The sequence below is a fragment of the Echeneis naucrates genome, chromosome 24, assembly GCF_900963305.1.
Source record: "Echeneis naucrates chromosome 24, fEcheNa1.1, whole genome shotgun sequence".
Taxonomy (NCBI): Eukaryota; Metazoa; Chordata; class Actinopteri; order Carangiformes; family Echeneidae; genus Echeneis; species Echeneis naucrates.
In genome coordinates this window covers 11,423,103-11,434,952 of record NC_042534.1, presented here as the reverse complement: position 1 = coordinate 11,434,952, position 11,850 = coordinate 11,423,103, and the positions used below count along the sequence as shown (strand labels likewise).

The window sequence follows — 11,850 nt, the reverse complement described above, 5'->3', positions numbered from 1 at the left end:
TACATGGTTCTCATAATTTTCATCAATAAACTGAATGTTTTGCACATTTTCTAATTCATTATTATTCTGTGTGTAATACAAGTCCCTGGATTTCTTATATACCCATATCACGCAAGAATTTAGCAAATTTTTTTTCTTTCTGCATTCAAAGCATGGTCACAGTTTAACGCAAGGAAAGTAAACATTTTATTACATCTTCCCAGCTATTGTAATACATGTTAAAAGAGAACAGTATATTTTAGTCTTTAACAAGTTGTTTTTAGTCCAAGTGTTAGCTTCATTTGAAACATTCTTTTTCAATCTTGACTTATACTTTCAAACATCTTATGATGGAAGATATTGTCCATCCACAGATGAAGGTTTTATCAGACTGTTAGGAAGTTTATTATTGTAGTAATTATGTTTTAAGGTTTGAGTTACTCATAAGAAGACAGCCAATCTGAGGGACAGTTTCCTCTTATATGGACGTCAGTGATGCACATTAGTTAGTTATGGTCTGTCCAAAGCTATGTGAAACCTTGGAGATTTACCCCAATCTCACTTGCCAAAAAAACACATGGGCCTGCTGTCCATATTCTGTGTGTTAAGTGTCCAGTAGGTCCACAAGACAGCAGCTGATAGCAAAGGAAATGCACAGCTGTGACGCTTTTGGGGGGGGTATGGAGCCTTCCAGTCAGACAAGCTATCAGGAAAGCTCTTGTCGTGAGTGACAGGCACTCCTTGTGACTCTGCAGCCCTATAAGGGCACATCAACTTTAGGGCTCTGGCGTCCCCTTCACCTCCCCCCAACACCCCCTTCACTGCTGTGAACGTATCTTCTGGAAGCTTCTGAATGGGAGCTTCGAGAAACCACCCCGTAAGTATAAAAAGACACCAGCAAGTTGTGGGGTCTGGATAGAGTCAAAAGGTACTCACTTGAGTGCACCAAAAGAGACTTACTGCATAGGAGCAGTCAGGTACCGATTTGGTCTTCTTCACGAAGAAAAGAAAAGCTCAGTGACAACATTTGACGGCTATCTACAAGAAGAGACAGAAGCCAAACTCAAGGTAAGATTGTAATGAATAAAATATAATATGACTTTGGTTCTGCATTACCACATTAAAATGATCAGTATATTAGGTGCTTTGATGGCATGAACAGGCGCAAAGAAACAAATTCTTTCTTCTCAATATATTACATAATAATAAAACAAATGACGAAAGATTGAAAAGAATAAACAAAAGTGTATTTAATCAGATGTTCGATATCAGTTATTTTTATGACAGATTAGCCTATTTAATGTTAGTATCTTTTTAAGACTGTAACGTGCAGGGAGCACATGGCAAGCAGGGTGACCCTGAGTCTAAGTGCAATGGCGCATGGGCAGAAAAGCCAGTTGGCACAAAGAGCAGATGCAGCACATTTGCATCTTAGAGCAGAAACAAAGGAAATAATAATAATAAAAGCACATTTGAATGATTTGGACCTTTTGTACAACCTTTAACTAATGACATGCAAAAAAGGAATTGAAGAAATTTCAAGACAAGACAGAACTGTTTGCACTAAATGTGCAGACTAATTCATGAATATAGAAGAAAGATCATATCTGTATGGTTAAAGACAAAACTGAACTTTTCTTCTAGTTGGAATTACAGGCAAGTCTTGCCTACTCCTTAACATAAAGGTGTTATATGACACATATTGAAGTCATTGGGGGTTGGGGAAATCATCAAAGCTCCACCCATTTTACAAAAGGCACGTCTTTGATTGACAGAAGGAACATGTGTTCCTCTTGTACCAGCAATTTTTATCCTCTGCAATACCAACCCATGAGGCTGTCTGTAACAGGAAGGGGAGAATGAGCTTTTGAATTAAACACAAGCAAATTAAATTCAACATATTGGGCACATAAATTCAAATTTTAATGCTGTATGAAATTCTTACTATAAGTGCTGATTTCAGAGGATTTCTAACAGTTTGGGATTTTTATTAAATATAATGTTTTGTTTTAGATGCCTGAGAACGCTGGCCACGTTATGGAGGAGGAAGTGGAGACCTTTGCCTTCCAGGCTGAGATTGCTCAGCTTATGTCCCTCATTATCAACACTTTCTACTCCAACAAGGAGATCTTCCTTAGAGAGCTTATCTCCAACTCCTCAGATGTAAGTAAAATCAGCACTTCAGTCCATTTTCCCATGTAATTCAATATGTACACATTAATGCAACCAATGTTTTTTATATTTTTTTGCATTTGGGCAGGCATTGGACAAAATCAGATATGAAAGCTTGACAGACCCCAGCAGACTCGAGTCCTGCAAGGAACTGAAAATTGAAGTCAGACCTGACCTGCACGCTCGCACCCTGACGCTGATTGACACAGGTATTGGCATGACCAAGGCCGACCTCATCAACAACCTGGGCACAATCGCAAAATCTGGCACCAAGGCTTTCATGGAGGCTCTGCAGGCTGGAGCTGACATCTCCATGATTGGTCAGTTTGGTGTGGGTTTCTACTCTGCCTACTTGGTGGCCGAGAAAGTCACAGTCATCACCAAGCACAACGATGATGAACAATACATATGGGAGTCTGCAGCTGGAGGCTCATTCACAGTCAAACCTGATACTGGTAAATTAAATTTCCCACATTGATAATATGAGCTGATTTAATAATCTGCTGCATGAAAATGATTTTCCTCATTACCTGTCACTGTTGTCATCGCTGGCTTTATTGTTTATTTTAGGAGAGTCTATTGGCAGAGGCACAAAAGTGATTCTCCATCTCAAGGAAGATCAGACGGAATACTGTGAGGAGAAGCGCATCAAAGAAGTTGTAAAGAAGCACTCACAGTTTATCGGATACCCCATTACACTTTATGTAAGTTCTTATAAAGGCCTATTAGTTTTAGTAGAAATGGTAATAGTAGTTAAATTCTTGAAAAAATTCCTAAATCCCAAATATTTTTGCATATTTAAGGTGGAGAAGACCAGAGAGAAAGAGGTGGACCTTGAGGAGGGAGAAAAGGAAGAGGAGGTTGAGAAGGATGCTGCTGAAGACAAGGACAAACCAAAGATTGAGGATGTTGGCTCTGATGAGGATGAGGACACAAAAGAGAGCAAAAACAAGAGGAAGAAGAAGGTCAAGGAAAAGTACATTGATGCTCAGGAGCTGAACAAGACCAAGCCCATCTGGACCCGTAACCCAGATGACATCACCAATGAAGAATACGGAGAGTTCTACAAGAGTCTCACCAATGACTGGGAGGATCATCTAGCTGTGAAGGTAAATAAATACAACATCAAACATACAAAGTAGAGCAGGTAGCTTATTATTATTACCAAATGTCACTCTTTTAAGATCAGAAACGTTTTCCTGTCCTATCCCTTTTTTTCTAAAGCATTTCTCAGTGGAGGGCCAACTGGAGTTCCGTGCTCTGCTCTTCGTGCCCAGAAGAGCGGCATTTGACCTCTTTGAAAACAAGAAAAAGAGAAATAACATCAAGCTCTATGTACGCAGAGTCTTCATCATGGACAACTGTGAGGAGCTCATCCCAGAGTACCTCAGTAAGTAACATATTGATAATATATATTTCTATGTAAATGTCTTGAACTTTGCATTCCAGCTCTCTCAATCAAATTCAAACTATTGCATTTTTACCTCCAATAAACTGATATTGTCTTCTTCAATCTTCTCCATTCAGATTTCATCAAGGGTGTGGTGGACTCTGAGGATCTGCCCCTTAACATCTCCAGGGAGATGCTGCAGCAAAGCAAGATCCTGAAGGTCATTCGTAAGAACCTGGTCAAGAAGTGCCTGGAACTCTTCACTGAACTGTCTGAAGACAAGGAAAACTACAAGAAGTACTACGAACAGTTCTCAAAGAACATCAAGGTCTGTGTACTCTGCTTGCATTCTGCAAGCTCTGTTTTGTTTTTGTGTTTTTGTTTTTTTACATGCCTTTTTTAATCTTGGGCTTTTATAATGTCATAACAGAGCAACGTAGTAAAACATCATTTACTATTTCAGCTTGGCATCCATGAAGATTCACAGAACAGGAAAAAGCTCTCTGAGCTGTTACGCTACTACACCTCAGCCTCTGGAGATGAGATGGTTTCCCTGAAGGACTATGTCTCTCGCATGAAGGACAACCAAAAACACATCTACTACATCACAGGTAACATTTGCATTCTGTCTTGTGCTTTTGCTTAGGATTTCTTTCACATATGATTTAGTCACACTCTGACTCATTAATTTAAATCCCCTTTCACAGGCGAGACCAAAGACCAGGTGGCCAACTCTGCCTTTGTGGAGCGCCTTCGCAAAGCTGGCCTAGAGGTCATTTACATGATTGAGCCCATTGATGAGTACTGTGTCCAGCAGCTGAAGGAGTATGATGGCAAGAACCTGGTTTCTGTTACCAAGGAAGGCCTGGAGCTGCCTGAGGATGACGAAGAGAAGAAGAAGCAGGAAGAGCTCAAAAATAAGTTTGAGAACCTTTGCAAGATCATGAAGGACATCTTGGACAAGAAGATTGAAAAGGTAATAAAAATGGCAAAATAATTATATATCCTCTTTTGATGATCCAGTGACAGTATGGTAATATAATATGGTGAATTTGGGCCTGGTGTTTTGTTGATGACAGTGGTAAGACTTAACTAAATTGGTTGTAGTCTCAAATCATGCAGATGAGGGAGAATGCTATTGTATTAATTCTTGTTTACTGCCACAGGTCACAGTCTCCAACCGCCTGGTCTCCTCTCCCTGCTGCATTGTCACCAGCACCTACGGCTGGACGGCCAACATGGAGAGGATCATGAAGTCTCAGGCCCTGAGAGATAACTCCACCATGGGCTACATGACAGCAAAGAAGCACCTCGAGATCAACCCCATGCACCCGATTGTCGAGACCCTGAGAGAGAAGGCAGAGGCTGACAAGAATGATAAGGCTGTGAAGGACCTGGTCATCCTGCTGTTTGAGACTTCCCTGCTGTCTTCAGGATTCACACTGGAGGACCCACAGACACACGCCAACCGCATCTACAGAATGATCAAGCTGGGTCTCGGTGTGTGTTTTTTTTTTCCTCTTCTAACACAGATGGAAATTTGTTTGCTTATTATTGAATTGATTAGACTCTGACCGCTAATGCATGTACTCTACTTTGCAGGCATCGATGATGACGACTCTGCAGTTGAAGACCTCTTACAGCCTGCTGAGGAAGACATGCCAGTCTTGGAGGGTGATGACGACACATCAAGGATGGAGGAAGTTGACTAAAATACCCAGTTGATGCTTTCCTTCTTTCTTAATTTTTATTTTTGTAAAATATATTGCTCCTTAAAACAGACTTAATTCTAACACAACTCATTTCTCTGACAGTATTAACCAGTCAGTTGAAGTTCAATAATGGGATTAATGGAGGCCTCTGTGGTTTAGTCTACATTAATATCCGCTGCTTATATGAAACTACTGACAATCATTAAGAGTAATATAAAGTCACTGGTAATTTGACTTATGTCTCTTTTTGTAACCATCACATTTTTTATGAAATGCATTCAAATTTGTAATAAAATTATTCAGAAATATCTATACGACTGAGTCGATCGCATGCTGGATTTCAACACAGAGAGGGGACAACGACGTAACTCACACTTCCAACTGTTTTACTGGATGTTCTGGAATTTTCACTGAGTTGCACGTTTATCGTGGTGAATTCATTCACTCCTCCTTCAGCGGCTCTGCCTGCTGCCCGCTTTTAATCCCGCCCCCCTCCAGCCAATGATGGTTCGAGTGGAGTGGGCACGGGCGGTGATTGACAGTGCCCTGGTCCAATCAGATGGTGCCGCTGAGCTGTCGCGGGGAGGATTCTAGATGGTTCTGGAGCTTCTGGTCAGGATTCTCGAACGCTCCTCGTAGGATACAAAAGCAGCCGAGCTCCTGTGTTTGCGAAAGGTACTACTCCAGCCGGGCTGTCTGCGGTTTAGAAACGATCTCCACCCGTGTCTCAATAAGTTTTCGATACTCCGAGGACTGAGGTAAATTTAATTTTAATATAACTTCAATATAACAGAATGTCATCTGATTAATTAAATGTTATGCACTTGGACATTTGTGTCAGCTAATGTTAGCCTTCTTGTTTTAGCTATCATTTCGTTGGATATGTTTTCCTGAGACGAGAATAATGATGAAGTCCTCCGACACGAATGGAAGCAAATAGTGATGAGCTCAGTGAAAGCAGCATCAAGTCTAATGAGTGCACATCGTGTAATAATCAGATTGTCAAAGTACAATAATCATCAGGGTTGGCATGTGGGCTTTACATCTATTCATCCATCTTTGAAATGCTAACGAGAGAGAATTTCTGATCTTAACGTTATTTTCACATTTCAAAAACTTCGCAAAGTATCCCTCACACATAACCTCTGCCTTGCTCGACGGCAGCTACAGGGAACACATGGTGCACTTGTCGCACACGAATTGTGTAAAGCAGTAGCTCATCTTTTGATCCATAGTGATATTTTATAGGCAGAGGCATATTTTATAGTGAGGGATCAGTGAAACACAAGGTGATCAGTCCCAGTTCCTAATAGGATGGTTGGGGGGAGGAGCTTTCGATTCCTATGGAAACTGCTAGAGAGTTCTGTTCGGCCGTTGGTACCTTCTAGAAAGCTGCATTTCGCCCGGAGAACCGACAGGTGGAGTCAGTTTTGCCGATGCTAATAATTAAGTCTAGCCACGTGCTGCTCTTTGATTAACAATCCTGCCAATTGCAGGAGGAACATAACAGCAGAATTATTTGTAATGTCATTAAAGGTATCCAGGTTTGTGGACACATTCATTAATCGCAGATCTAAGGAGGTTATATATACTGAGGCTATAGTATTTATGAAATCTGTTAATAAAACAACCACAGTACACTTTCTGCATATACAGATCATTTATTTTGCTGATCCCCACAAATAAAGCACACCAGGCACTTGTTTAAATAAGCAGATGGATTTAGCTCCTTTGGTCAAAGATGGATTATAGTGAGCTGGATGGACAGTCTGTCAAACCACCTGCTTGGATTAGAGATACATGGACACTGATAACCTGTTATTATGGACACATAACTCACTGCTACCCAAGGTACCCAAGGTAACTGCCAGCTTTTGATATAGACTGACATTGAGCTCCAGAAATTAATTGAACTCGTTAAGTTATTGAGACTGGTAGTTTGATGGAGGGGATTTTCTTGTAAAATGAAAAGGTACAACTCATACAACGTGTGCATTATCTGTGGGAGATTAGCATTGCTCATTGTATGTGTGATTGCATAGTGACTTGCTGTCGTGACTCATTGTCACTATTTATACAGTCCAATGAACTAAGGCCCTAAAAGGGGTTTGGTTTAATGAAATAACCAAGAACAAACAGACTGAGGTGCAGATCCAGGGATCAGTGACTGCCCGCTTTACAACTGTTAGCAATAATCTTAGTGAAATAATTGTGTTGGCCTGTGTTTTAGAGGGACATGCTGCCAACTAATGTGTGCGGACGCTATCCTTGATGTATGTGCAATGTTAAAAATAATTGTCCCCTCTGCTTAGATGCCTGAATCACAGAACCAACCAATGGAGGAAGAGGCTGAGACCTTTGCATTTCAGGCTGAGATTGCTCAGCTGATGTCCCTGATTATCAACACTTTCTATTCCAATAAAGAGATCTTCCTCAGGGAGCTTATCTCCAACTCCTCAGATGTAAGTTTGCTATAGCATTTGTCTAAAGTTGCTTATTTAATCTCATGCTGTGTCAAACATATTTATTGTTTTATGCTGTGGCAATAAAACATTATTATAGTAAAATTCATATTAAATGGCAAAAAGACCGGTCTAAAAGTTTAAAGTAAATTGCAAATTCAATTAATAAAAACATAAAATATTGTTTTCTAATTCAAGGCTCTGGACAAAATCCGCTATGAGAGTCTTACTGACCCCTCCAAACTGGAGACTGGCAAAGATCTCAAAATTGAAATAATTCCCAACAAAGAGGAGCGCACCCTGACGCTGATTGACACAGGTATTGGGATGACAAAGGCCGACTTGATCAATAATCTGGGCACAATTGCAAAATCTGGCACCAAAGCTTTCATGGAGGCTCTGCAGGCTGGAGCTGACATCTCCATGATTGGTCAGTTTGGTGTGGGTTTCTATTCTGCTTACTTGGTGGCTGAGAAGGTGACAGTCATCACCAAGCACAACGATGATGAGCAGTATGCCTGGGAATCATCAGCTGGTGGCTCATTCACGGTGAAAGTGGACAACTGTAAGTGTTCTTTATCAATCATTTATACTGTAAAAGGAGGTTGTCTGTAGCTTGCACTGACCTGACCTCTGTTTTGTACAGCTGAGCCTATGGGTCGTGGCACAAAAGTGATCCTCCACCTCAAGGAAGACCAGACAGAATACCTTGAGGAGCGAAGAGTCAAGGAGATTGTGAAGAAGCATTCACAGTTCATTGGCTACCCCATCACACTCTTTGTAAGTGCTAAGTGCTTCAACAAGAAAAATGCTTTTTGATAAATGATAATAATGAGATAAGTATTTAAAATGCTCAGATTTCAAAGTCACATCAGTTCATCTAAAATAAAAAAATAAATAACATTGTACATATTCTGAATAAAGTTCAATTTTCTACTTCTAGCCAATAATGAATTAGTTATTTTTCATCAGGTGGAGAAAGAACGTGACAAGGAGGTGAGTGATGATGAGGCAGAGGAAGAAGAAAAGGAAAAAGACAAGGACGAAGAGGAGGAGAAAGATGAGGATAAGCCTGAGATTGAGGATGTTGGGTCAGATGATGAGCATGACCACGACAAGTCTTCAGACAAGAAGAAGAAGAAGAAGAAGATCAAGGAGAAGTACATTGACCAGGAGGAGCTTAACAAGACCAAACCCCTGTGGACCCGTAATCCAGATGACATCACTAATGAAGAGTATGGTGAATTCTACAAGAGTCTTACCAATGACTGGGAGGATCACCTGGCTGTCAAGGTTGGTCTCTATTTTTTTTTTTTTTATTTATGTATTTTTTTGGAAAAGCATAAGTATAAGACACTTAGTAGATTTTAATACAAGTAATATGACATTGCAAAACTAAATTTTTCCCACAGCACTTTTCAGTGGAGGGTCAGCTGGAGTTCCGTGCTCTCCTCTTTGTGCCTCGCCGCGCTCCATTTGACCTCTTTGAAAACAAGAAGAAGAAGAACAATATTAAACTGTATGTGCGCAGGGTTTTCATCATGGACAATTGTGATGAGCTCATTCCCGAGTACCTCAGTGAGTATTAACTCAAGTGTGGAGTTGCTTATTTGTTGAGCAAATATAAATTTAAAAACAAAAGCAACTATGATTTTTTATTTATTTATTTATTTATTTATTTTTTATATAAATATATAGCTCACCAGGTTTTCCCTATTCATCCTATCAGATTTCATCAAGGGTGTGGTGGACTCTGAGGATCTGCCCCTTAACATCTCAAGGGAGATGCTGCAGCAAAGCAAGATCCTGAAGGTCATTCGTAAGAACCTGGTCAAGAAGTGCCTGGAACTCTTCACTGAACTGTCTGAAGACAAGGACAACTACAAAAAATATTACGAGCAGTTCTCAAAGAACATCAAGGTCTGTGTACTCTCGTTGCATTCTGGAAGCTGCATTTTTTTTTTCCAACAATTTATTTAATCTTGGGCTTTTATAATGCCATTACAAAGCAAACCAAAAATTATTGGAATTCTAGTATGGTGTAGGTTAAATTTCTATAAGTGAAACGCTCATAAAACAACTTAAGAATTGTAGCTAATGATCACCTTTGTTCCTCTGACCTTCTAGTCACAAGCCATCTGTTGGATCCTTTGGCCATATTGTGCTAATGAAAAGCTGCTTTAAGCCGCAAACAGTCTCTTTTCTCCAGAGCTATTTTCTGTTGGTTTAAAAAAAACAATATTAGTGTTTCCTCACATTTTTACTCATCACACACAAAGTGATAATGTTACTAAAAGAACAATTTTTTTATGAAATAACGTGCTTCATTTTTTTTTTACTTTTAGCTTGGTATCCATGAGGATTCACAGAACAGGAAGAAGCTGTCTGAGCTGCTGCGCTATTACACCTCCGCCTCTGGAGATGAGATGGTTTCCCTGAAGGACTATGTCACCCGTATGAAAGACAACCAGAAACACATCTACTACATCACAGGTAAGAAGGCCCCTTCATTTATCAGCAATTTAAATATGAACCGAGAAGCATTTTAAAATCAAGTGAATTGACTTACTTAATGACTTACAACATATTCATATCTGTATCTCAGGCGAGACCAAAGACCAAGTGGCCAACTCTGCCTTTGTGGAGCGCCTTCGCAAAGCTGGCTTAGAGGTCATTTACATGATTGAGCCTATTGATGAGTACTGTGTCCAGCAGCTGAAGGAATTTGAGGGAAAAAACTTGGTTTCAGTTACCAAGGAAGGCCTGGAGCTGCCTGAGGATGAGGAGGAGAAGAAGAAGCAAGAAGAGAAAAAGGCCCAGTTTGAGAACCTTTGCAAGATCATGAAGGACATCTTGGAGAAGAAGGTGGAGAAGGTGAGAAAATTAATAAATTAAACAGTGTTAAAACACCCTGGGAGATGTTGCATAACTTCCTACCATGTATAACCCAATTTTTGTGCAGCTAAGGCAGGACATGATTGTATTGCCTCTCGTTTCCCTTCCTAGGTCACAGTCTCCAACCGTCTGGTCTCCTCTCCCTGCTGCATTGTCACTAGCACCTACGGCTGGACGGCCAACATGGAGAGAATCATGAAGGCCCAGGCACTGAGAGATAACTCCACCATGGGCTACATGGCCGCCAAAAAGCACCTTGAAATCAACCCTGACCACCCCATTGTAGAGACCCTGAGGCAGAAGGCGGAGGCTGACAAGAATGACAAATCTGTGAAGGATCTAGTCATCCTGCTCTTTGAGACTGCTTTGCTCTCCTCAGGATTTACTTTGGATGACCCTCAGACTCACTCCAATCGCATCTACAGAATGATCAAGCTGGGTCTTGGTGAGTATGTGTTTTGTTGAACAAATCTATAAGAATGATGGTTGTCACAAGGTCATAAAATGAGTAACTTCTCACAATCATGTGTTGGGAAAACAAAACAAAAAATAAGGTGACATCACTTGCTCAATCCTGTTGTTTTTCCAGGTATTGATGAAGATGATATGACATCAGATGACACCACCTCTGCTCCCACTGAGGACATGCCCCCTCTGGAAGGGGATGACGATGACACATCCAGGATGGAGGAGGTGGACTAAGCCTGTTTCTATTGCATTTAGAAAAAGTGTTCTACCCTATTTGAAATGTAACGTTGTAAATGAAACTATACTGTCCACTGACACATTCTTCCCATTGCATTGACTGTATGCAATCCAGATTCATTCCATTTAAAACATTATTTTTTAAGTTGACAGGTTTTGTATCTTGAGTTCTATCAACACATTTTTTTTATATATATATATTTATTGACATTTTGACATTCTATGTGTGGTCTTACTTTAACTGTAAATATCTAAAAATTGATACTGTTATTTCAAATGGTGGGACCCTAAAATAAAGGTTTACAATGGGAACAAGACATCTTGTGGTTGCCTGAGCTTTAACATGCTACTGTGACAAAGTAAAGACATTTAAAGAAATGTTTAAGAAGAACATGAAATGACACATGACATGACACAACAGGTGATGAACTGCCTGTCCAGTAATATTCATAGGATGAACCAAGTGGTATATGACATGAAAAATTTAGCATTTGCATTTTAAATGGTTAGGACAGGGCTACAAAGGTGTATTCAA

The 11,850-nt window shown here is 40.2% G+C and overlaps 2 protein-coding genes across 2 annotated transcripts; both read left to right on the top strand.

The window, feature by feature from the left end:
* Nucleotides 1-835: 835 nt before the first annotated feature.
* Nucleotides 836-5,549, top strand: hsp90aa1.1 (heat shock protein 90, alpha (cytosolic), class A member 1, tandem duplicate 1). The gene is made up of 11 exons (XM_029497196.1): nucleotides 836-1,047; nucleotides 1,993-2,142; nucleotides 2,240-2,606; nucleotides 2,722-2,855; nucleotides 2,955-3,260; nucleotides 3,376-3,541; nucleotides 3,679-3,869; nucleotides 4,005-4,152; nucleotides 4,249-4,517; nucleotides 4,708-5,041; nucleotides 5,144-5,549. The coding sequence occupies exons 2-11, from the start codon at nucleotides 1,993-1,995 to the stop codon at nucleotides 5,251-5,253; spliced, it is 2,175 nt and encodes a 724-aa protein (XP_029353056.1). The 5' UTR covers nucleotides 836-1,047; the 3' UTR covers nucleotides 5,254-5,549.
* Nucleotides 5,550-5,873: 324 nt separating this feature from the next.
* Nucleotides 5,874-11,651, top strand: hsp90aa1.2 (heat shock protein 90, alpha (cytosolic), class A member 1, tandem duplicate 2). The gene is made up of 11 exons (XM_029497145.1): nucleotides 5,874-6,011; nucleotides 7,566-7,715; nucleotides 7,914-8,280; nucleotides 8,362-8,495; nucleotides 8,688-9,008; nucleotides 9,128-9,293; nucleotides 9,445-9,635; nucleotides 10,061-10,208; nucleotides 10,321-10,589; nucleotides 10,722-11,055; nucleotides 11,200-11,651. The coding sequence occupies exons 2-11, from the start codon at nucleotides 7,566-7,568 to the stop codon at nucleotides 11,310-11,312; spliced, it is 2,193 nt and encodes a 730-aa protein (XP_029353005.1). The 5' UTR covers nucleotides 5,874-6,011; the 3' UTR covers nucleotides 11,313-11,651.
* The last annotated feature ends 199 nt before the right edge of the window (nucleotides 11,652-11,850 follow it).